Source organism: Phasianus colchicus, chromosome 12 (genome assembly GCF_987193195.1).
Source record: "Phasianus colchicus chromosome 12, bPhaCol1.hap1.1, whole genome shotgun sequence".
Classification (NCBI taxonomy): Eukaryota; Metazoa; Chordata; class Aves; order Galliformes; family Phasianidae; genus Phasianus; species Phasianus colchicus.
This window is the reverse complement of record NC_143447.1, coordinates 6,118,257-6,143,667: the sequence shown is the minus strand read 5'-3', so window position 1 is coordinate 6,143,667 and position 25,411 is coordinate 6,118,257. Positions and strand designations below refer to the sequence as shown.

The 25,411-nt window shown below is 40.5% G+C and overlaps 3 protein-coding genes across 8 annotated transcripts in view; 1 reads left to right on the top strand and 2 right to left on the bottom strand.

The window, feature by feature from the left end:
* The window catches only part of APBA2 (amyloid beta precursor protein binding family A member 2), a 90,244-nt gene extending 84,477 nt beyond the window's left edge, over positions 1-5,767 (bottom strand). For 2 of the 3 annotated variants that reach the window (XM_090148757.1, XM_031616447.2), the window contains exon 1: positions 5,573-5,767. The gene's annotated coding sequence lies outside the window, so the exon portion shown is untranslated. The remainder of the gene's footprint in view (positions 1-5,572) is intronic. The other variant, XM_090148756.1, reaches the window with a different exon arrangement.
* Positions 1-24,980, top strand: part of MPHOSPH10 (M-phase phosphoprotein 10) — a 43,805-nt gene extending 18,825 nt beyond the window's left edge. Inside the window, exons 1-11 of one of the 4 annotated variants that reach the window (XM_031616444.2) lie at positions 18,264-18,816; positions 19,338-19,995; positions 20,769-20,917; positions 21,334-21,496; positions 21,752-21,893; positions 22,331-22,398; positions 22,986-23,123; positions 23,345-23,455; positions 23,683-23,790; positions 24,126-24,356; positions 24,705-24,980. In XM_031616444.2, coding sequence (XP_031472304.2) covers positions 18,701-18,816; positions 19,338-19,995; positions 20,769-20,917; positions 21,334-21,496; positions 21,752-21,893; positions 22,331-22,398; positions 22,986-23,123; positions 23,345-23,455; positions 23,683-23,790; positions 24,126-24,356; positions 24,705-24,854 — 2,034 coding nt within the window. In that variant the 5' untranslated portion in view covers positions 18,264-18,700 and the 3' untranslated portion in view covers positions 24,855-24,980. Of the gene's footprint in view, positions 1-18,263; positions 18,817-18,859; positions 19,141-19,175; positions 19,239-19,337; positions 19,996-20,768; positions 20,918-21,333; positions 21,497-21,751; positions 21,894-22,330; positions 22,399-22,985; positions 23,124-23,344; positions 23,456-23,682; positions 23,791-24,125; positions 24,357-24,704 lie in introns of those variants that run through there. The other 3 variants (XM_031616445.2, XM_090148761.1, XM_090148760.1) reach the window with 3 other exon arrangements.
* On the bottom strand, positions 8,177-18,196 carry MCEE (methylmalonyl-CoA epimerase). Its single transcript, XM_031616446.2, has 3 exons — positions 18,067-18,196; positions 13,183-13,523; positions 8,177-10,549 (listed from the first exon to the last, which is right to left on the bottom strand). Exons 1-3 carry the CDS (start codon positions 18,095-18,097, stop codon positions 10,397-10,399), a joined length of 525 nt encoding a protein of 174 aa, XP_031472306.1. The 5' UTR covers positions 18,098-18,196; the 3' UTR covers positions 8,177-10,396.
* Positions 24,981-25,411: the final 431 nt, after the last annotated feature.

The following is a 25,411-nucleotide window of genomic DNA, read 5'->3' as shown; positions in this document are numbered from 1 at the left end:
ATTAAGAATTCTTGATGGCCTTCTGCATGGCAGGAAGCCTATGGACTTCCTTCTCCAGATCCATAGGGATCACATCTAGGTACAGTATGTTTGTGGAAAATTAAGGTAACATTGTCACTATCTGTTGCTACTTTGTTAGTTAATATAAACTAAGGTTTATATTAGCTGTTAAAAGCCTCAGATATGAAAGGTCTCCATTTAGGCTCTTAACACTGTGAGATGTAAAGATGAAAGTGTATATGTAAGAACATAAATTCTCAATCTCTGCTTCTGAACCTTCTGTTCAATTCTTACTGGAATTATAATCTCACTAAATCTTCAGAGAACCTTGCAGTGTCATGCTAAGATAAGCACTTGGCTGTCACTCACAACAAATCCAAAGTAAAACAACATTAAAGCAGAGATGACTCTTTACAGTCATTGCAGCAAGAGTGCCTTACAGTAGAAAAGGGAAATGAACCCCCAAATCCCCAAGTTATCTTGTTACTTGGTGTTCTGGACTGCAGTGGTCATGCAGCTAGACCTGCAAATCTACCTCAACAGAGTCACCTCCCATGGGCTGTGTTACAAAACCACTGTTGGATTGTAACCAGTGGGCTACACTTATGACCATAAGAAACTTTCCTGCTATGATCACTAAACCTTAGCTGAATCTAACCATTGAACTTAGGTGAAAGAGTTCCACTAATTCTTCAAGGGTTAGATCTCACAAACTCTTAACACACAAAGGTAGAAGAGTTACAGATGAAAAACTTGCAAGGTCAGGTCTCTCAATTGTAGAAATGTTTTAAGAAAGAAAACCTAGCAGATTTCACTCTTTGAAAACGATCAAGGTTATGATACAACTGGTTTGGGGAGAGGAACTTTCACAAAGGTTGTAACTGACAGACGTGTTTGAGAGAGGAATCTTTCAAAAAATAAAAGGAAGTGCAGAACACTGGAAAAAATGCTAGCTAGTGACATGTTCACAAATGCTCCCAACATCAACTTACAAAATGAAGTTCAGAAATGACTTCCTTCAATTAACAGAATAGAAATATTCAAACTGTCTTTTAAGAAATAAAACAATAGCAAGTTATTCCTATGTGGATGAACCTTAATTACTAAAGTCTGTAATGAGAAGTAGTATTCTCTAAGGGAAGCTTCATCTTTAATACTTCAAAACAGACAACTATCCCAAAATACTCCTTCTTGTAACCACCAATGGCAATCCAGGTGGATATCAGCATTGCAGAATTAATGCTATTTGAAAATCCTTATTTAGACTACAAACCCCATACTGCTCATAACTGCCATACTTCTTCCATCCAAGCCTTTTTTTTTTTTTTTTTTTTTTAAATGTAGATATACACACACACACATATCTTTGGCAAACTTTCCTTTCTTTTCTATTTACCTCTATTTTAAAAGCAAATGATCCTTTCGTGCATGAATATACTTATAGTTAAGTATATGCATCTCCAGCATTACATCACACAGCCTTATCATATGAAAATGATGAGACTTCTCTGTAGGTGGGGATGAGAAGATAGCTTCTAGTTCTCTCCCTTTTGCCTAGGTGGAAGTACCTATTAATCCTACAGTTTTCTGTAGCAGCTCTGGTCTACTCTAATTCACTCCTCTCGAAGTGCAAGTCATCCATCTCTGCTGCAGTAGGTGAAGACAGTAAGTACTGCAACAAAAGAGGAAAGAAGTGTAATGTACTCAAGTGACAGTGCATTTACCTATGAGCATCAGAAATAATGTTCATTCTGTATTTGTTTTTGCCAATGCTATAAGATCTTTCTTCTGGAGAATGGTACCATTATTCTGAAGAATGGTACTATTAAGAGATGAGACTGAAGTTTTGACAAAATTTAGACTTGAAAGAAAGCCCTCCTCACAGATGCCATAATAAAGTTTACATGCTGTATGTTTAGCTTCTGCAGGCAGGACAAACCTAAAGCATTGAACATTTCAGGAAATGCATGGTGCTTACTGGTGTTGCTTTTCACACAGTCTTCAAAGGTAAATAGGTCATCAGGAAAAAAGAAATTAATCAGTAAGTAATCCTCACACTTTATTGCTCTCCCCAGTAGATAAAAAGCATTGTCAAATATCCAAAGTACTTACAGTGAACTTTTAAATCAGCAATTGCATGTTTCTTGAAGTGTCTAAAACTTAATGGATTCTGGCTCTATTTGCATGTCTTCCTCTTAACTCGTGAAGTCCATATAACTGGACTAGTGCTTTATTTTCTCCAGCTATAAGAACTTCTGTTATGTCTCTTGCACTAATGTTCCAAGGCTTTAACTGCCCAAAAGCAGAACCAAAAAAAAAAAACCCACTAACTTAAAGAGTGCATTCTTCCTTTTCTTTACACCAACATTAAAATATGAATTTATCAAGTAAATCTCTCTTCTCCAGGAAGCATGTAGTAATGCGTTAGTTTATCAACAAAGGTAATGATAGTTGGCCAGTTTATCATACTGATACTACATTCTCTTAGCTGAGATACATGGATAAGGCTTAGAAGGGAAGCACTAGTTCCTCCCAGAAAAAGTTCTGTGTTGTGGAACATCTACTTCCTGTATCAGTTAAGGATAGGCACAAACATACAACTGTTTGCAGGATCGTATGAAAATTCAGGTTGGAAAGAATGTTGGAGGTCTCTTGTCCAACGTTCTGTTCAAACCATGGTCTTCAGAAGGGCCAGATCTGGTTGCTCAGGGTATTATCCATTCTGGTCTTAAAAATCCCCAAGGATAAAGACCACACAACCTCTCTGGGCAACCTGCTCCCATGTATCACTGTCCTCAAGGCTGAAAAAATTCTCCTAATATCCGGCTTGAACACCTGTTGTTTCAACACGTGCCTGTTGTCTCTCATTCTCCGTCACACACCACTGTGAGGAGGCTTGCTCTACTTTCTTGATGACATTCTTGTAAGTACTGGAAGGCTGCTCCCCAGTCCTTCCTTTCTCCAGACTGAGCAAGCCCCACTCCGAAAGTCTATCTTCATAGGGCCTGGCCTCCAACCCCAACCACTTGGGTGGCCTCTGCTTAACACACTCCAGTTCATAAATATCTTCCCTGTACTAGGTGTGCCAAAAACCAGACAATTTTACAGATACAGTACAATTAATGCAGAGTAGAAGGGAATAATTACTTCCCTTGGTCTACTGGCTGCATTCCACACAGATGAAGATGTTGCTGGCCATCTTTGCTGCTAAGGCACATGTCTGGTTCATGTGCAGTTTGATGTCCACCACAACCCCAGAGCCCTCTCAGCAGTGCTGCTCTCCATCCTCTATTGTTGCAATGGCTTACAGCATGGGCTATTTTATTCAAGCATGGATTAAATAAGAAATGGATATAAAAGCTCATTAACTCTAGGTTTCCCCAGCTGAGGTTGGGTTCAAAGGCTTCAACCAGCATTTCAATCTGGACAAGAAGATCTTAATTTTTTCTCTGTCATCTGGTAGCCAGAAACAGATCTCTTCTTGCTGGATTTCTTCACCTTCAGCACTGGAATATAACATGGAAGAGGCTTAAGCATTGGTATTTTTGGAAATTAGCAAGTATTCTTGTCAGAACAGCTGGAGAGATGGTACAATTACTCTTCTTGAAGTAGTTCCTCATGTTTACAGCATTAATCAAAGGTCACTTTTTAAGGACCTAGCTCTTGTAAAAATTTATCTCCAGTCTCCAGCCTGAGCTGGGATCCACCAAGTCACTCTACAAAAGATTGCTCTTCAAGAGGCCCCCCCTTAGAATCATAAGACTGACCAAAAAAGCTGAGCAACCATGACCTTTTCAGGAACGCTTTTTCTTTATGATTAGAGGATCAGGGCAAAGTAATAATGCAGCTGATGATTAGGAGCAACACTGCATCTTTAAAAATAGCCTTAGCTATTTCCAAGTGCAGATAAGACCTAAACTATCACAGAATTTAGGTTCTGGAAGCCTGACAGTCAAGGTTTACAAGGACAACTCTGCAGCATAAAACCTTATAAGCCTATAGAGGAATAAGTACAGCAGCTTCCCCTTCTGTGGTTTAGTACCCATAGCACAACATACAGAAATAAAAGGTCCATCCACCTTGGCTGTCCCACACAGAGGAGAATCTGGACTATATAGTGATCAATTTCCATCTTATGCTTTAAGAAAAGCTTCAGTCTTATGCTTTTCAACATACAGATTATCCAGCACGTACTGTTTTTTCTTTTAAGTGCTGATAAACAATTACACAAAAATTCCTTTTAAGATTATCTTATGTAGAAATACTATTGCTTACACACAACCACATAAAACTGTGATAGCAGTTGCTTCTGTTTTTCATTTCTGCTGCTAAAATGAGGGAGCATTGGGCATTCGGCAAAATAGATGGAATACCTTCTCTGCAAACAGATTTCCCAGCCCCCCTCCAGGGAGATTATACAGTGGCCTTGACGAGGTAATACAACCGAAACATTTCCATTTCTTACCCGAACGAGCCACAGTCATTTATGACTTTTCTTAAACCTCAGTGTAATGCACATCATCTCTGAACTGCCACCAGATTTCCGTCGCCTTTATTTACACTTCCATGCAGCAGCCACCAGAACGACGCTGAGGATGCTAACTACAGAGCCCTGTAAGCGCAGGCTGCCGAGGCAAGGAGCCAGCCCTCACCTCTCGAGATGCAGCCAGAAACGCAGCATTCCCCTCCTCTCCCCCACCCCCACGCCTTTTGTTACGGCAATACAAAAATTGTATTCAAAAACTGCTCCAAAAGGGGAAAGCAGATCAGGATATTATCAATGTGCTGTTTATCCCAAGAAAAATCGTGAGTTCCTCACGGTGCGGCTTTTTCCCCTCCAGATCTCATGACGAAGGGAGCGGGGAAAAAAAAAAGAAAGAAAGAAAGAAAGAAAAAAGAAAGAAAGGGGAGAAAAAAGCAAATGGCAACGTTTGATCCATTTGTACACGGGAGGCACGAAATAAGAAACAAATACAAACTCCTAGCGGTGCTGCATTGCATGAGGGCTCCTCCTGCGTTTCGCCTGACTCTATTAAGGGACTCCAGCCCTGCAACAAAACCCTGACACCGCGCGTGACACCGCTCTGCACCGGGGCGTCCGCATCACCGGACGGAGCCGCTCCGGCGCGGCGGGGCTGAGGGGAGCCGGGCGGGCAGCGCACGCCGCTCGGGGCGGCCGTCCCGCGGGGAGCAGAGGGGCTGAGCGACCGCGGCGCCGCACCGCTCCGCCGATCCCCGCCGGCTCCGGGCTGAGGGGCGGCGGTGGCACCGCCTCGCGACGGCGGGAGGAGAGCGGGAGGAGAGCGGCCCCGCGCAGCCCCGCGCGCCCGAGCCCCGCGCCGCCATGCCGCAGGGTCCCCCCGCGGGCAGCGGATGAGGCGGGGGCGGCCGCCGCTCCGGCTCCCGAGGTGCGGGCCGAGCTCGGCTCCCGCCCGGCGCCGCGGGCTCCCCGCTCCCGTGAGGAGCCGCAGGGATGCTGCCGCCCCACCCCCGGCGGAGCCCCGGCCCCGCCGTGTCGCCGACCGCCGCGTCGCCGACCGCCGGGCTCCCGCCCTGCGGCCCCTCTCCTTACCCTGGCTGACAGCGGCGACGCCGGTCCCCACCCCGCGCCGCGGCGACCGACACGGGGGCAGCCGCAACCGCTCTTTTGTGTGCCTGCCTCGGCGCCACACACCGAGACGGCTGCTGGGCCCGGGAAGCTGCGTGCGAGAATACAGCCGGCCGCCCGGGAACCTGCATGGCGCATAGCGCGACCGCCGCGGCGCCTCAGGGAGATGGGGAGGCCCCCGCCTCGCGCCCGCCTCGCTCGCGCCTCGCGCCTCGCGCCCGCCTCGCCTCAGCCCGCCCGCCTCGTCCCGCCGAGCGGCCGTCCTCGCGCCCCGGAGCGCGGGCGTCGCTCCCCGCTCACAGGGTGCTGCTCCCGGCGAGGCTGTGAGGAGGTCTGGAAGACCCCCTCGCGCTGCCCTGCGGGCGGCCAGCGGGCTGCGGCGCGCCCCTGAGCCTCACGAAATGGCACGGAAAGCGGGCGGGGTGGTGATGGGGGCTAACCTGCCGGGCACCGGGACGCTGAGCGGAGCCGTCCGCTGGGGCTGCCTGCCCCTCATGGTGCCCCCTCGGGCACCATTAGTGCCGGACGCCTCCGGGTTGGCGACCACACGTACCCGGTTTGCACACCCAAGAACGCAGCTCTGGTGTGGGCCATCGCATGTGTTATTTCGTCAGTCTTCCATCCCATTCTGCTGTGAAGTGCACTCCTGAAAGCCATCCTGCTGTTAAAGGCCTCGGGTTGAGGCCATTCGTGACCTGTTACATGAGGTGCTCCAGTGCAACAAAACCAAATAAAAAATCAGAAGTCTGAACGCTGCAGTGAGGGTTAGCACTTGGCCTCTAACATTCACATTCCACCCTAGGGGCAGCAGACTTGGAGACTGAATCACAATATTTATCCTCTTGTGCTGGTAATACATAAAACCTCCTATATAACAACTAAAAAAAGGAAGGGAGCATATAAACAGGAGGGGTTACAGCTGTTTACAAGGGTGGATAGTGATAGGACAAGGGGGAATGGTTTTAAACTGAGACAGGGGAGGTTTAGGTCAGATATTAGGAGGAAGTTTTTCACCCAGAGGGTGGTGAGGCACTGGAACAGGTTGCCCAAGGAGGCTGTGGATGCCCCATCCTTGCAGGCATTCAAGGCCAGGCTGGATGTGGCTCTGGGCAGCCTGGTCTGCTGGTTGGCGACCCTGCACATAGCAGGGGGTTTGAAACTAGGTGATCATTGTCCTTTTCAACCCAGGTAATTCTGTGATTCTATGACTCTCCAAGAATGGCATTTCGTATGGTGAGTGACAAACCCAGTTGGTTTCTTAGGCATTTTATCAGAAACAATGAGATCTTCCCAGAGCAGCCAGGTGATGGTGTTTACTTGCTATATAAGAAGAATATGTGAGATCAAGTGCTGCTAGCCAATTATGGCAGGACTTGCTCATTAGTATGCAGATTTCAGACTGGAAGCTATTGACTGTAAAAAGTAATCTTTGTCATGACAGCAAAAGTGAAAAGCCGCCTTAATGTAATTATACTGCATTCCGGTCAGCTCGGTCTCAACGTTCACTCTGCATCCCATCCAGCTTGGTACGCTTTGTTTGCCCGGGGTAGCTGTACCAGTTGCTTAGCACCAACTCAGATTCCATCTACATGCAAAGGCCTTTCATGGAAACCCAGATAGTGGATTTTTTTTGTTTGTTTAGGTACAATTTCTGTTAAGATTCACACAACAGCCATTTGCTATTAAGCTGCTATTTTTAATCTTTTTTTTTCTTTTTGTCTGTGGTACCTTTTCTCATCTGTTTATATCCTATAGACATCTTTGATTTTGGTTCCCCTTTGAAAATAATGAAATTCAAATATTACATAAACAGTAATGCATATGTGTTTTACATAAAAGTTACGTATGATCCTTAGATGGGTAATGCAGACATCTGAAAGATCATGTTTAAATTAACACTATAAATTCTCAAAATTGTTAACTTAATGAAATAAGCTTCATATACATAATGAACTTTTCACTTTCCCAAACAATACATCAAAAGCAGTACTCCCAGTCAGATAGGGCAGCCAGGTGTTTTCTTCATGAAGCTGCTGCAGTTTCAAGTATTGTGCTACAGCTGGTCCAAAAGGGAATAAGATACATTTTTTTAAAATTCTTAAATTTAAGTTCCTAACAAACAATCTCCCTTCACCTCATTTTAGAGATAGCGACTCAGACAGATGGTTATTATAAATTTAACATACCAAAATGGAAGGCAAAAATAAAGTGCATAATACCAGTCCAATAATATACTTCTTTGCTAAACTTCAATTTCTGAAAATAATCTTTTTCATACAAACCAGCCACTGATGCAGAAGTGAGATTTTCCTTCTCATTTGATGCAAACTGTGTCTAGTCTCTTTTGCCGTCAGAGTGCTCACAGTTACTTGTTACTTTAGAACTTTTTGTTTCCTTTAAATCATTACTTAGACCTATCTTTATTACTGGGAAAAAATGCAATGTAAAAGTGAGTAAAAAGGTTCATTAAACATTTTATGAAAGATTTTAGTACCTATGTACTATTTTTACGATAATAAAGCGTAACAGTTAAAGATCACTTTATATTATATCTAGAAATGTCACAAAGTGCTTCAAAATATATCTACTTAAAATGTTTGGAAGAACTCTTCCTAACTTGTGAGTCTGTGCTGTATATTTAACAGTTAACAGTGCTCTTAAAAAATGTGAAAGACAGTATAAATGAACATGAAACACCAGAGATAGCATAATGTTATAGATACTAAAGGATTATACAAATTTAAGAGGCAAACATTCCTCCTTCACAATAAAATAAATTTACATTTCATAAAACATTCAAACTGCTTTGAAAATGTTTATCAAAGGTGATAGAATTTGTGTTTCCAAGAAGGTGAGATCTTCCATTTTAAAATGTTGGCCAATTCCTTTATAAGTTTTTAAGTTATAAGTAAGTCCTTTATAAGTTGTTAGTTCCCATTTCTATATTAATCTTACATGATTCAATATTCCATGATTTAACTATCAGTTAACTTACTGTTTCTACTGCAGCTCAGTAACAACATGAGAAGCGCTAGGAATTTGCTTCTGCTTCACAGGCTAATAATTTCACCAAAAAGACAAATACAATGATAAAACAAATGAGTATTTACTAAAACAATTAACTCTTACCTTTTTCTCCTAACTGTGGGTTCTTGAGTCCAACAAACCCATATCACTAGAGGAAGAATTTCTAATAAGGAGAGAATCAACTGAGCACTTTCTGTTAGTATCTTAACATCCCCACATTCCACTGTTTTCCGGTGAGACTTTCTTGACCACACCAATTTCCATTAATCTGCCACAGCAACACTCCAAATCCAAGGACTGTCCTTAATAATATGCAGAAATACTTTTGCATGTGCATTAAGAAAGATATCCATTCAGGAAGTGGTGAGCAGAAGTTTCTCTTGTCATTCATTCACAGCTTTCCAAATTGTCAGTCTCACAACTGTTTTAAATGCTGCAACTGCAGCTTCAAAACAGAAGAAGTTATTCCAAAACTTATGATAAACTGGGTAAAGATGGTAACAGTGAACACAAATCCAAACTGATATATTATTTTTTATTATTATTCAGGTGGATTAATTGCAGAATAAACATGATAAAACCAGAGGTTTTTTATCCTAGAATAAAATGAACTTATTTTAGATGAAGGTGGAGTATGTGCAAGGATGTAGGAATATAAAAAATCCAGGCTAAAAATATTATTTCTGAGGATTGGGAAAATAATGAGAGAAACAGAAAGTATTCAATTTCTACAGTTGATATCAAAACAAACTTAGAAAAGTATCAGGACAAATACTGCTTGCTTAACATGCACAAATAAAGTGAAGTCTGGCCATGAATAAGTCAACAAACTGTGTCTACAGTCTATGAAAAACTAAGTACGCTGGCATGCTTTCTGATGTGAGGAGACTGTACACAACCAAGACTTATGTTTCTTATGCTTTCCAGTGATTCTGTAAGCACTTTTGCATTAGAAAACAATATTTATAGAGCAAGTGATTTCCCACTATTTGTACAGGTGTCTCTCAGAGATCTTCCTATGGATAAAATCTGAAAACAAATACTCACTACCTGACAAAAACAAAAATGCAAGATGCATCTTAAAGTCTGAAATATATCTCAGTCAAGTAATTTTTCAGACATTTTTCCTCCCGTTGCCTGCATATGCAGAATCGGTAAAAAACAACATGATGATTTATGCTTGTAACATCCTCACTAGTAATTGTTATGCCAAGGAAAAGGTATTTAATGATTTCAGATAGCCATACAATAACATATGGATTTATTTATTGCATGAACCAATCAGTCGGTATGAAGCATAGCCAGTGAATGGTGAAGACAGAAAGTACGATGTTCCTTTTCCCTTTATTTCTAAAGGGACTATCTAAGCTTTTACTGTTGTCACTGAGAATTGGGTCTCTGCTTTAAAATGTAGAACAAAATAATGTGGGATGACCTAGAAACTGTACAGTTTCTGTGGTTACAGAAGTAAAGCCATGCGGCAAGAACATGAGGCAACAGAACAAAATTACTGTTATAAATGCAACTTGGCTTAGGTACACATCTTGAGAATCACAGTGAATTCAAGAAATGTCAACACATTGATTGTGAAAATCAAATGCGGAACAAAGAAATCTGCAGCACTATCTTATTGCTCAAAAGCTGTACTTAATCCACAGGAACTACAGTGAATTTGTAAAGATTGAATAGCACATCAATATTCTCAGCACCAGCTCAGTAACTTCACAACTCATTTATTGTCTTATTTATGAATATTGCAGCTCAGGCTTGCTCAAGTTCCACAAGGACTCCATGGCAATCTTTAGGGTGAAGAAAAATCACAGGTTTACCATGTGCACCTATTTTTGGCTCTTCACTCAATATTCGAATCTTTTTTTTCTTCAGTTCTGCCATTGCTGCTTTTATGTCATCAACCTTATGAGAGAAAAATACGGTTTACAGAAGTTCATCAGAAAATATCCCCAGACTGTGACCTGTTCCTTTTTCTCTTTTTTTTTAAAGTCAAACTTAATTAAAATAATAGCATTTACCATTAAGTTTCAGAGGTTTCCTGCAGTAAAATGTAATTAACAAAAACCAGTCTAAACCATATAATGTGATCTTAAGTTTGATGTCATGACATCAGATTGTTTGAATGTTCCCAAACCTTAAATGTATCCATCCTTCAAAATAATAAAATTAGCACTCAGTTTAGCAAAGACAATAGTCAGTAATCTATAATGGCCTAGAATTAAAATAATTGCATTGGTTTTTTTCCCAATTGAGGTGTCTGGACATAACTCCATGAATAAACATTCATAACACTATTGTATGAAAGATGCCTAGCCTTGACTCAGAGTAACAGACATCTGCTAATTCCTACTCATTTGCTGCAGTTTTGTTCATCAGAATTCAGAACTCCCTACAACTCCTCCTACACACAACTACCAGTCAGCTAGAAGAAAAAAAAAAAAAAGAAATGACTCAAGTGTTACATAAAGAAAGACAGCAGAAGTGTCAGAAGTAGCCTATAGCCCCCTTCAGGTTGCTTCCCCAAGCAGAAAAGCTCCAGCAGAGATAGCCAGAAGAGAACTGTATCTGGGCTCAGCTGGAATCAATTTCTGTATCCCTAAGGAAGCAGTGAGAGCAAACAGTGAAAAGCCTGTGGTTGCAATCACGTTAAGAGTTTCAGGACTGGATATCCTACCAAACATTCAGCATTCTTTTCATTGCAGTTACTAATTTCAATTGCAGATCATCTGGAATTACTTAATTTCTTATAAAAATGCTTATTTTGTCCAAAGCAAATTCTCTACCAACACGTTTATATAAAATTTTCCTTTGAATAAGACAGGAGGAAGAAATGAAAAGCAATTTGATAAACTCATCAGACTTCCACCTTAGTACTGAAAGATATTTTTAAAATTCAGCTTTTTGCAATAAGATTTTTCATGGAAAGTTATTTCTATAACATATTCATATGTATTTCAAATACTCAATTGAAATTATTATTTTTTTTGTTTATCTGAAAATTATTTTTGCTTAAATTCAGAAGAGAATATGCCTTGAAATGCTGGGATTTTCCTTCTGAGGGTAATAGAAAATTAGGGAAGGAGTGGTTAATTTCTTTTTGATTGTCTATGGTGGTGACCAAATTTGTTTTCAGTTCCAAGCCAACAACTGAACATTTTTTTCCATGTAAACTGATCTATAACCTCCCATTTGGATTTACATGGAGACCGCTAGTATAGGAGACTTTGGACAATCTTTATCTGATTTTATTTTACCTTATTTTATTTTTTGCTTAGAGAATCTAGCAGTGAGTTCTAAGACTTCACTTAGGAGATTATGCTGTAGATAGTAATACTTCATATGTTCAATCAATCTTATCTGCTCCATTATCACTCCTGGTTTTCTTGGCCTACTATTTACAGTTATGTGTTTTCTTCTTTAATACAACACTTCTGCATTTTTCAACACGAGATAATTAGTGTGTGCCATTCTTCACAGTATTCATAATTAACAGTATGTTTTCCCTTGACAACTGTCTTTGGTTTGTCTTCAACAAGAAAGAGCCTATCTCTACAGAACGGAGAACTAGACAGAACAATTTCAGATGGTAATAAATATTTCTTAAAACTTTATTACATTTACTTGAAACTCTTGGGAGGTTTTTGCTGAAAAGTGCCCACATCTTCTTTCTCTTATAACTTAGCACTGCTGGTCCTACAGAGAGCTTGAGCATTTCTCTGGTCTTACTGCAAATCACTTCTTTCTTCTATACTTCCCATTTCCTAGGTTCACCTTCATGTTTCTAAAACAGAAAGGTCTTTATAGATGAAGTTGGAAAACCGTTTCACTCACATGGGGCATTTCTTTATTTATTTATAACTCTTTGAGTGAAATAATAAAGTTTGCAATACTCAAATATGGAAAGCATTAAAAATAGGCAGCAATGTGGAATTTTGCATCCAACATCTATGCTAAAATATGAATATACTAAATAAGTTGACTACTTATATAGTTGACTACCTTTATACTCTATTGTTTCCAAACTTATCTCTCTGTTGAATAAGAAAAACAGGACAGAAGAAACTCTACAGACTTCACTGATGTTGGGTCATTGTGACCAATGGTCTTTTTTTACTTCTTCATACAATTATCAATGACATATCAAACAGCAAGAAACTACTGAAAATCTAAACTATGCTTCAACTTGAACTTACAACTGTGTCTTTTACCAGCGTATATCAGGAAGTTCCAATGTGAAGAAGTTACCACCTGTCAAGTACTCCTAACAAGCTCTTGGGCTTGTCTACCTTCCACACTGGATATATATTAACAACACATAATATAATTTTTACAGCATGCAGAAGGAAAAGTTCATGGCATAATTTAAGGAATGGAACTATGGTTTCCAAAACAGAAAAAAATCCACATTTAAGACTTCCATCTCTACAGCAGAAATTTTCACAAATATGACAGCCTTATACAACTTACACAGTTGAAGCCTATGGAAAAAATAAATTCAAACTTTATATATTATATTTACATAATATGTTAAATACCTCAATGCAGATATGATGCATTCCTCCAGTCTTATTCTTTTGCAGAAAGCTTGCAATGGGACTTTTCTCTCCTAAAGGGTGTAGAAGTTCCAGCTTTGTATTTCCCAGCTCCACAAAAACAGTGTAGACACCATGTTCAGGAAGAGCAACAGTCTCACTCACACGTGCTCCTAGCACATCTTTATACAAGGACTGAGCTTTCTCCAGATCAGGTACTGCAATTGCTACATGATTAAGTCGGCCCAATTTCCACAAACAGCTTGGAATGTTTTGAGAAAAAGAATTTGATAATAATAAAGTTCGTACTGTTGGAGCTGAAGTCTGCAGCCTGGTAAGAAGCCCTGAAAAGAAAGTTAATAGCATTAGTATAATGCTTTTGAGAAAGTATCGGTATTGCTCTTTGACCTTGTAAGAGACCTATGTAACTCCTTGTTGTAAGCAAACTACTGTGGAATGCAGACTGTAGACAAAGACCAAGAATTATTCAGTAGAACTCTCAGCTCAAGGGAAATTCTTTTTTCAGAGACTATAATTATTCAGAAGTGTTCTATATGCTTATATATGCTTGTTAAAAATAGGAATATGTGGCCAAATACAGCAGTCAGCTGTATAATGTACTTAAAAGTTGCTTCTGAATTTTTCAGAGCTTTTTATAAAATACAGAAAGAAATAAGGACATACCTATACATGTAGGAATTAAAACAAGCAAACAAGAACAACAACAAAAACCTAGGACAGAATTAACTGATACTGCAAGACCCAAAAGAAAGATAAAAGACTTGAGCTTTTATCTGTTAGAACTAACTCCAGCAAGGAAAGAAATGTCATGTTGTGTTTGAGGCTTGAGGGACGCTATCATCTCCTTGCCTGTGTTTCATTTCCTATTTTCTCTTTCTCCAATTATTATTCTTTAACCGCTCTTACTTTTCTCATGTGTCACACAGGTCTTAGTTTCACTGGCATGTTTCAAGATGTTTAGAAATATTTCTCTTCTAAGTACAATGAATAATACCATGCCCTACTGAAAAGTAATGATTCAGAAGATTAAAACGATATTTGCTTTTTTAATGCAACTAATGCTACCGACTTCAGCATGACTTAAAGAAAAACTACCATTTGTCTCATCATAAATGAAAAGGTAATGAAAAACAAAACATACTGAATGACAATATGACACAAAAGCAAGGGCTAACATCTAGATGTAGATAAAAGATGGAGAAACCCTGAGGAACAAAGTACAATGGAAAACTGCTTAGATGTCTATAAAACTCTTCAGACTGCTCTGACAAGACAGTACTGAACGTTGCACTATGTCTTATTTCTGTTCTGATCAAACAGTTCAAAAGTTGGGGTTTTTTTAATCTGAAAAAAAAAAGAATTAGAACAATTACAAATAAGTATCAGTCTGCTGAATTTGGAGAGATGGGAGGGAAACATTGCTCTTATTGGTTGCATCTAGCACTGCAATTAGAATTAAATGAAAGGATATATTCAGAAAGGCAGCATTTGAATTTCATGCCAGTTTGCTTTAGGCCATGTCAGAGTTCCCAGTGCCTCAAGGCCAAGCTAGAGGCATCTCAGCATTCGTCTTTGATGCATTCTTAGCTGCAAATTCACAGATGTGCCATTTTGCTAAGAGATTGTGCCAAGGATACACTGAGATTCTGAATGCTTTCCAATACACTTAGGATAGACTGGCTTACATTTTTCAGGCTCTTTGTACTCTGGAAAGGTACTAGTCCCTGTACGGTACAGCAGTAGCTGTAATTAATCAACTGGTTTCACAGTAGGAAACAGAAGTACCTTTTTGCTGGAAGACTACAGCTATCAATTCATTTTACTTCACAAACAAGAATGATGCAGTACTGAGACATGTATGTGTGCGCTTATGTATAAGCTTTAACAATATGCAGCTTACATATTTTCAATTCTTACTACCATAAAAGTAAGCATATTCAGAATATTTTGATAGTAAATCAGCATCCTACACTAAGTGCTTCCATAAGCTTGCTCAGCTCTCCAAGTAAGCGCTCTGATGTAATTCTTGCCAGCCTTTCACACAGTACATGCTGTCATCACTTTCATCACAGCCAGAAGTTCTGGAAAATTCTTTCTTGCTTTTGTTTCCTTTAGGTTACAGTAATGATACTATAATAACTCAATATTTCAAAGTATTTTTCAGTTTTTTACATATTAAAACAAAATCTAACAGCAACTTCTATGCAGAAGAAAATTTTTTGTTTCTCAAATATTTATGTGGAAACTATTTTGTAGATACAGTTGTTATCTAAATGGAACTGTATCTGGAGAGAACAAAGTAATTGCCTGAGGAAGCAGTAGTATGCAATGCTCTGTAACATACAAAACAAAACATGCACCTTCTAGTTGGTATAAACAGAGGAATGGGTAATTAACTTGACTTGAGTTTAACCAGAGTAAATAATGCATTTTAAAAAAAGTCAAATACTCTTTTCAATCTACCTAAGATTAATGGCTGTTTCCTGTCATCACTTTTTAAGGTCTGATTCAATTCCTGGTGAAGCAAGAGAAACTTTCACTTACAGAAAGTCAGTATTTTCCAAAAGAGAAAAAAAGATGTGAAATTACCACTTGTTATGCTATTTCTGGTGTTTTCTAAGCAATTTTCTTATTTCATTCCTGTTTCCAAGTATTAATATGCCACGATTGAGTGCAAATACTATTAATGTAGATTTTCAGGCAGCGATGACCAGTAGGAAAACTACAATGCTTCCCAGTCATCTTGATATCTCCCATCTGTAATTCTTACTGTACTTCACACAGGGCATACGATTATATGGCTATTATGATTAAATTTGCTTTTTTTTTTGACAAAAAATTAGAGAGGTAGACCGTTATTTGGCTTTTACTGAAGCAGTAGTAAAGGAAACAAAGAGTGTTATTTCTGTTGGGTTCTACTCAAGAAACATTTGATTTTTGCAGTATTTCCCGGAATGAATGGAGTGAAAAAGTTAAGAATAATCCAAAGATTCTTGTGAAGTCAAAATATATACAAAATACATATTATGCGTCAACCCACTTCCTCCTCCTAAGAACTCTATTTTTTTCAGTGAGTATGTATGGACAGAGGACTTTTTTAGAGTTGTGAAGATGTATGACTTTATCCTGGCTCTAGTCATATGCATGTTTTAATTCCATAAGGATCAGTATGAACTGCTGAGAATAAACAAAAAGCATCTGTATTTTTCTGACATTATATAGATTAGTACCCATATAGTTACTAGTTACTTGAAATTCTACTCTTTATTCATCTTCATGCTTTTGGCCTCATTTTCATGCTAAGAAGTAGCACACCCAATAATCAAAGGATGACCCTGCAGTGAAAAAGAAAGCTTTCCAGCAACTTCAGAATGAAACTCCATCACTTTCATGTTTCAGTGAGTTATGCATAAATCACAAAGCTAGTCCTTTGTTCAGAGAGATGTGGTTACATTCTTCAAACAAAAAAGCATTCATCCAATAACTTAGAGAATTACTCAAATAAATCTGAACTTCATCCAACGATAAAAAATAAGACTTTGTTTCTTTTGAAACCAATGGAGACTGCTACTGAAGTATCTATCCAAGCATCTGTCCCTCTTTGACAAACTTGCATGTGCAGACCAAATTCACACATGCAGTTTCTTCTCCTACTATATATATCATTTACCCTACTGTTCTTTTTAAATACGTAATTTTTCAGGCACTGATAATCCAATCTGAATTTTTTAAGGCATTTTGTCCTTCAGGGAAGATTCAGCACACCCTGCCCTCCTATATGATTACTGTCTTTAGCCTTGGCATGACTGTGGAATGTATGTTACAATGTTCAGCTTCCTTTGAAGAATATTTTTAATCTATCTATTGGGGTTTTATTTTTTTAGTTGTTAAACGTCTGAGTGCTAGTATTATGTGCATCAAGAATTTAAACATGTGCAATTGTCCTGGCATAAAATGGCATTCTGCAGATGTTGATTCATAGGCCTTGTTGCCCCTGATGGGGGCAGTGTTTGTTGACTTACACGGTGAGGTAAATAAATACAAGCAAAATCCTGCTGAGTGCAGCAGTGCTCTCTGGAGGGGTTACAGAGCTGTGAGCCCCAGTGAGAAGATCCTTCTCACTGGGCATTGCTCTGTGGCTTGGTTTGACATTGGGAAAACCTCCCAAGCGCAAAGACAGTGTTGTCACCATGCGGAGCTGGGCATGGCGGGGTTGTGTACACCGTGTATAAGTTCTCTGGAAATGGAAAATCGGCATCGTTTTGTCTGTTTTAAATCCCAGGAGTTTTGAGGTGCTGTTCACATTCTGGAAACTGCCAGCAAGGGCTGGACCGTCCTTAGCACTGCTCTGTTTGCGCCAGAGGTACTTTTGGGATCAGAAGGGCTCCATAGTTCTGAAGGAGCACCAGGCTGCACCGAGCCTCATTCACTTTTCTCCTCCGGGCAATGGCAGTAAAGCAGTGCGGTGAGGATGCAGTGAGGGCGACCTGCCATTAGGTTAGGAGAGGGAACGGTTCAAGTAATTGCTACAGTGAATGGGAAAGAGTTTTGCATTTGACCTCTAAATTACATTTTAAAGGCAAGCTTCTCTTTGCTTCTCTATCCTGGTGCTCTAAGTAGGAGGTTTGCTGCGTAGGTTTATGCTGAGACAGGTAACGCCGTATCAGAGCTTTTTAGAACCAATCCCGTAGGTCGCCCAGCAAGCAGCAGGCCCGTAAGGCTACCACAAGAGGCCGCGGCCGGCTCTGCGCGCAGGGCAGGCAGAGGTGGCGGTACCGCGCAGCCCCGCTCCCGCTCCCACCCGTGCGCCCACGCCTGGCGCCGCTCCCGCTCTCAGCAGCCCCGCCGCGCCCGGCCCCCCGTTACCGGCCGCCGCACGCCCCAGGGAGGCCGCCATGTCGCCGCCCCGCCGCTCGCAGCCCGCCCGGCCGCAGGCAGGCGGGGCCGGGCCGCCCTCCGCCGTCACCGCCACCGCCCCCCGCACGCTGGAGCCGAGCGGAGCCGTCGGGCGCGGTGAGGGCGCGGAGCTGCGCGCCCATTCGGGCGTGACGGTGCGCGCCCGGCACGGCGGCGTGGTGCCGCGGCCCCAGGGGCTGCGCGGGCGCCTGTCCGAGGTGCGAGAGGCCGCGCCCGGCGCTGTGGAGTGAAATACTGGTGTGGCAGAGCCTCAGGGTGACGAGCAGCCCGGATCGGTGCTCGAGGCACGAGGCTTTGCAAGGGGCTGTGACACGTCCTGGGCACGCGAACTGTGCCGTACCAGTAATAAATGTCCCCGTAATTAACAGTGCACGTCAACACCGGCGCTCGGACACCGCCCGGCCCCGCACGGGGACTTCTGAGAGCTCGGTGCCAGCGGGAGGACGCGGGCAGCACCGGGTCTGTGCGGGGCAGCCGGGGGCGGGCCGCCTCCCGCCGCTGCGCCTGGCGAGGCCGCGCGGGCGGAACGTTGGTGTGCGGAACGCCGGTGCCGGCCGCTGGAGCCGCCCGGAGCTTTTGGCGCATGCTCGGGGGCGGTGCCGGGCAGCTGCACGTGAGGGCGATGGCGGCCGTGGCCGGGCTGGAGAGGTGTCTCCGCGTGGCGGGCGCCGCCGCGGCGCGGCCCGAACGCTTCCTCAGGTACCGCGCGGTGCGTGGGCGCGGGGCTCGGCGCTCGCTGCGGGGCTCCGTGGCGGCCCGACGGGATTTCTGGTGCCGCAGAGCCGCGTTCTGCCGTGCCGGTGCGACGTCCCGGACCTTTCCGCAGCAGTCGGGATGTCTGTTTCTTCCTTCTGTGTTTTGGTGCTGGGAGAAAATGGAATGGCTGCCCGAGGATAAATACTGAGGAATGAGGCAGCAGGGAGATGGTTGTTGTTTTGAGGCTGAGGATCTTGGGTGTGTGGTGCTGTACTGCCTCGAAACTTCTGGGTTGCTTACATGTGGTCGGAATACAGTAAAGTGCAGGTACGGAAGGGGAGCAAAGAGACTTAACTGCAACGTCTGTATTGCTGGGAATGCTCGATATGGTAAACCCAGTAGAAGCCTTAGATGAATGAAAGCAAGTGAGTTCTGCAAAGTAGAAGTGTGTGGGGAGGAACAAAAATACAACGCCTGCTGTGCTTTTTAAAGTTCTTTTTTTTTTCTCTTTTTCTTACTCCCAGTGTGCAGGATGAGCTGGCTGCTGACTTCAGAACGTTAACAAAGACTCTTTATGATTTAAATAAAGCTCTTGGAAGCAGTGTAGTTCGTGGAAGTCCTCTCAAAGAGCTGGTGATAGAGAACTTTGATGAAGAACAGATCTGGCAGCAACTAGAGCTCCAAAATAATGCGGTTCTTGATGTCTTCAAGAAATCTGTTGCACAGTGTACCAATGATAAAGACCTTTGCCTCATCTCTGACCAGGAAGATGACGGCTCTGATGCAGAAGCCAGCAGTGACAGTGAAGTGGAAGACATGATAGAAGCAGAAACTGAACAGGAGAGTGCCTATACAGAACATAAAACTGAAGCTAAAGAAAAGAAAAGTAAACCCAGAGAAAGCGTAATAGAGAAATACAGTGATGATGATTCTGATGTTGACTTTGATATTGAAGCACTAGAGCAAGAAACTAAAACAGCCAAGAAAACAGCGGTGAAAAAAACAGGAAGAAAGTCTATAGTGGATGACAAATTCTTCAAGCTGGCTGAGATGGAAGCTTTTCTAGAACATGTGGAGAAGGAAAATGGGGAGAGGGAGGAGGAGGATGAAGATGATATCGACTATTTTGAAGACATTATCTCAGATGATGAGGAAGAGGAGTTTGAAGAAACTAAAGTCAGAGTAAGAATATCAGTAACGTAATTCTCTGAATTCTTTTTCTGTAAATCAGGATCTGGTATCTGGTAGGGTGACTATAAATTGTTGAGCTCGAAGTAGAAATTGCTGAGTTAGATTTGATTAAATGACTAATGATTTTTTTCTGAGGCTTTACATTAATAATATACTTGACATCAATCTCTGTAACAAAATAAGCTGATGTAGAAAAACATACCATCTTCCTATTCCAGTTTCTCTTTAGATGTGTCTTGTGTTTCAGTGTGAATTAAGGGCTAGGAAGTCTTGTGGTAAGAAATTTGTGACCTTGCCTAACTGCAGAATACCTGACCCAGCAAACAAGGAAGCGTTGCTCGTGCTGACCTCTGGTGATGAAAGATCTCTAGGGTGACTGGTGCAAAGCCGGAGCAAAAGGAGCTTGGCAACTTCTTTTTTCAGGGACTTGGCTCTGTAACTCACATTTCACTGAATTGCTGTGTATTTGTTTTGAAAATAAGTCTTATTAGCATTTCCTGAGATTCTTGCTACAAAGAATGCCCAAGGTATAAGGGAGTATGTACAAATACCTGTGAATAATCAGCAAAATCTATTTGTCTCTGACTTTTGTATATGTTGAAATAAGAAACTGTCAGAATGTCTTGGCTATTTCTGTAAGAGGCTGTACTGAGATTTGAGTAAACTGCATTAGTTACAGGAGTAGTGCTGTTCCCCAGCTGTTAAAGGCAGGATACCCTTAGTCTTCTGTCATCCTAACAGGTTTTTCTATCTCATGTTTTTAGCCAGTTAAAAGTTCTAGAGATCTAACATACAAAGATTTCTTTGATCCTGTTGATGACAATGATGACTTAGCAGCTAATGATGCTGAAGACTATGAGAATGAAGAAGCAGATAGTGCTATTGAAAAGGAGAATGAAGAAAGCATGTCTGAGTAAGTATATGCATTATTTGAAGTTAAAGTGTTCTTGCAGTTTTACACTAAATGTGCCACTCTGTTGAAGTAGAAAATGAAGTGTGAATTCTAGGTTCTCTTTAGTCACGGTTTGCCATTTTGTTTTCTGTTATATCATTGTGGATTGTATTGTCATCTTAGTCAGAAAGTATTTTACTCCTCTCCTGAGTGTTTCTTGGTATTTATTTCACTAAATTAGGTTATTATTTAGCTATTAAAAGTTGTTTTTAATGTATAGAAGTTTACCTAGTGTCTCTGCCTTCACTGAAAGTCTATTGTAGTTCTAAAGTGTGAGTTAGTTGTGCCAGGTAACCCATAGTGAATGAAATATCTTCATGTAAAAATGGTGGCTTTTAAACTTCTACTTTAGCATGCATTATATTTGGATTTTACAGGGCTGAGGATATTAATGAAGCGGTCATGGAAAATATGAGAAATAAAAAAGTTTCTTTTAATTTGCCGGATGACAGTGAAACAGAAGATGCTACTGATATGCAATTAGAGAGGGGTATTGATCTCAGTGAGGTTAAGTCATCTTTTGAGAAGAGACAGGAAAAGGTAATTATTTTATTTTTCTAATACTTTGAAAATGTGGCCATTGTTTTTTAATGATTGCTAGACTCTGAAGAAGTTAGAGAAACATGAAGAGGCTGCTTGCAACTTAAAGTGCTTTATGTATATCTGATGCATGTATAGAGTGATATGTTCTCACATTTTTATGTGAGTAGGTATTGGAAGTACCTGAAATGGCTATTTCTTTCTTCGAATTTACTTGTGAACTGTTTTTAACTTGTTAGAAAATTTGTTTTTCAGATGAGTGAAAAAATAAAAAGTTTAGAAGAAGAGTTGTTGGAGGAGAAACCTTGGCAGCTTAGAGGGGAAGTAACTGGACATAAGAGACCTGAAAACAGCCTTTTGGAGGAAACAATACTCTTTGATCATGCAGTCCGAATGGGTAAGTACTGAAGGGTGGCTTTCTTGAAAGCATGTTGCCCTGTCGTGTTGGATTGTCTTCTCTCTAAGCATGCTGATAGCAGCCTTGACTCAAGAGTAAGGTAACAAGAATGCCAGTTAAACATCTCAGCATATTTCTGAGCCTGTGCACTTTCATTCTGGAAAACATGGGAAACAACAGTCTTACTGGTTCAATTTTAACTTGCTTGAATGTTCCTTAATACCATGGCAGACTTAATTGCTTACAAGTCTCACATAATATGATTCTCCTTCCCATTCAGATCTCTCTGCAGTAGAAGAGAACAGTGTTATTTACTTAACTTCACTGATCAACAGAAATCTCACACTGCTACGTTTTTATTGAGGACTTGCTTTTTTTATTCCTCATAACAGAAAGTATGCCTTGCTGCAGAAACATTAATGTTTTCTTTTTCTCAGCTCCTGTGATCACAGAAGAAACTACTTTTCAACTTGAAGATATCATCAAGCAGAGAATATTGGATGAGGTTAATATCTTGCTTGCTCTTCTCTCTTTGTAAACTGGTGTCACCAGAGTGTTTAAGCTCTTAAAAGGTTAGGTAGGGAGTTTTCTTGATTGATTTCTGCAAACTGGGTGTTTGTTTTTCTGAACTGCCTTTAAAATATATAAGGACTTAATTTAGAATATAAAACCAGTCTCAAAACTTTTGACTGTGACCCTAATTGTGTAGTTCCTTGTGCATTCTAGATACTAACTAAAGCTCAGTTGTGTACTTTGTAATTTTATTTAAAAGATACTGATAGAGGATTTGTATCCCCCAAGTTGTTGAGGTTTACTGTTAGTTAAATAAAAGTATATATTGGAAGGATATTTAAGGTAATTACATGTTTGTTATTGATTATACTATTTTTTGCCCTGATCCACTGAAAATAAGCATGCAAACTTGAGCTATATGTCTCCTATTACATTTACAAGTGAGAGCGTGAACTTCCAGAGGTTTTGGGGGAGACGTGTGTGAACTAGTTAATATACCAGAGAAGTTCATGTTCTAAATAAGCTGTTGCACTTATCGGTCTGTACTTGCGGTTGGTCATTAATTTATCACCTTCTCAGGCATGGGATGATGTAGTTCCAAAAGAAAAACCAAAAGAGGATGCCTTTGAATACAAGAAACGTATTACTTTGGATCATGAAAAGAGTAAACTGAGTCTGGCTGAGATCTACGAGCAAGAATACTTGAAACTTCACCAGGTAACATAAACAATGCTTTTTCTTTTGGTTTGAAGTTTTCATCATGTAAATGTGTGTATTTACTTGTATGCTGCTACTTGTCTTCACCTTTGTGGAAATACCTCAGTATTTCTGGGTTTTCATATGTGGAATAGCTGTGAATTGCATACTGTGTTATCAATCTTGCTAAAGTAAAATTGTTTTATGAGTGATGTTGCAATAACTCTGCATTATTAATGCAGCAAAAAACAGAAGAAGAAGAAAATCCTGAGCACAAAGAAATTCAGGAGATGATGGATTCGCTTTTCCTAAAACTGGATGCACTTTGTAATTTCCACTTCACGCCCAAACCAGTATGTACTTCTGTTTCAAAATTACTCTTTCTTCCTTTTTTTTTATCTCCCAAACAGGAGATGTTCCGTTTTCCAAGTATATTTTTAAGTGAACATAGAACTTGTTCTGTTTTCTTATTAGATACACTATAATTGCTTGTAAACAAAACCAAATACCTACTATATCCAGTTACCTATAAGCTCCTGTGAAACGGTGTGCTCAGTCTTGAATGTTTCCTTATTTCTAGCCTGTGCCAGAAGTTAAAATAGTGTCAAACCTGCCAGCTATAAGTATGGAAGAAGTAGCACCTGTTGCTGTTAGCGATGCTGCTCTCTTAGCACCAGAGGAGATCAAGGTAATAAAAATGTTCACTTTTTTGTTTTCTTTCTTCCTTTCTTTTATTCTGCCTCTCAGACCAGGTATCCTAGGTTGTGATAGTATGGTTGGGTTTTGCCTGTGATGGTAATTATTTTTCTCAATGTATAGCTGAGTGGAAGGGGCAGTTGAATGGCAGTAGAATTTATCAGCTGTACAAATGGCAGCTTCTGATGGTTTTTAATCTGTTTTAATGTGGTATTACCCTAAGCTGGTTAAACTTCTGAAATAATGAAAGTGCTAAGATGGACTTGAATACTCTAAGGTGAGCTTTCTTTTATGCGCTTACGGATACAGAGATCTGTTTGTCTTTAGGAAAAGAACAAAGCAGGTGATCTAAAAACAGATGCAGAAAAGACTCCCACAGACAAAAAACGAGAGCGGAGAAAGAAAAAGCTTCGTAAACGTATAAAGCTCAGGGAAAAGGAAAAACAGCAAAAACTTCTTGAAAAGATGAAACCAGAACAAGGCAAAAAGCTCAGCAAAAAAGCTGCTGCAGCAAAATTAAAAAAGCTTACAAAAGAAGGCAAAGCATCGCTACTCAAGGTATGGTGCTCTCAAATATCCCTGCATAATTTCATTTTCACTAGCTGAGGACCTCTAAATTCTGCAGGATAACGTTTAGCATGCTTACAGGGAGAAGTTTCTTTCCTGTTCCTCTTGGTGTAATTGTATGTGCAATCCCTTCAGATATCTTGGACACAAGTAGTGTGTGTGCTTGCCTGCCCAGAGCTTGTTACACAGTTTAGTAGTTTGAGCAAATACATTAGATAAATATGACCCTCCAAAAGTCAATAATTAGTTACAGATGATATGTGACTTCTTTTGAAGAACTGATAGATATAATGATGCTGTTTATGTATTTCTTGGCTATAACGATTTGTCTGTTGACAGGATGAAGGAAAAGACAAGGCCGTGAAGTCATCCCAAGCCTTCTTCTCCCAATTACAAGATCAAGTGAGAATGCAAATCAAAGATGCAAACAAGTTGAAGAAAAAACAAAAAAAGCAGAAAGATGTTTCTGTCCATAAGCTTAAATTATAATTGACTTTTTTATATGTACTAGATCTGTATATATGAATACATACAGAAACAGTGTTTGTATTTTAATGCTGAATTGGAATGGTTATTAGTTTTTGTACATCATTAAAATGTCTGGGAAGGCCTAAACTGTCTTTTTTTCTCTTTCCAGAAAAAAAACTTGGTGACATCAGCCAGATCCATAACTATGTTTCTGATGTGACTTACAGGTGCTAGCTGTAAGCTATTGCTTTTTTATGTAATGTTTTAATATGGTAGAGGTGTAACAGTATTTATTATAGCTTAAATTTTCAACTTGTGGTCTAGGGATGCAACTCTATAGTTGAATCTGTGCCTGTTCTGAAATTAAAACCTTAAGGCCGCTTCAGGATGTAAAAGTTTCCTTAAAGAGCGACTGCCTCTGCCTTTACCCACTCTTGTCAGCAATGAAAGGTTGCTTCCCTTCAAAAACACAGCAAACAAATGATTAGCTATTGAAGATGTACATTAACATAGCTCTTTTTAACACGGGTTATTTGCTTTTTTATTTTAACTCTGCCTCAGCTGTGCTGCTCCTGCCC

Excerpts from the sequence above, each read along its gene's own strand:
- MCEE (XM_031616446.2), bottom strand. The coding sequence starts at position 18,097 with ATGGCGGCCTCCCTGGGGCGTGCGGCGGCCG. Across the intron at positions 13,524-18,066 it reads CCTGGGGCGTGCGGCGGCCG|GGCTTCTTACCAGGCTGCAG; the intron begins GTAACGGGGGGC and ends CTTTCTTTTCAG. Across the intron at positions 10,550-13,182 it reads TGCATCATATCTGCATTGAG|GTTGATGACATAAAAGCAGC; the intron begins GTATTTAACATA and ends TTCTCTCATAAG.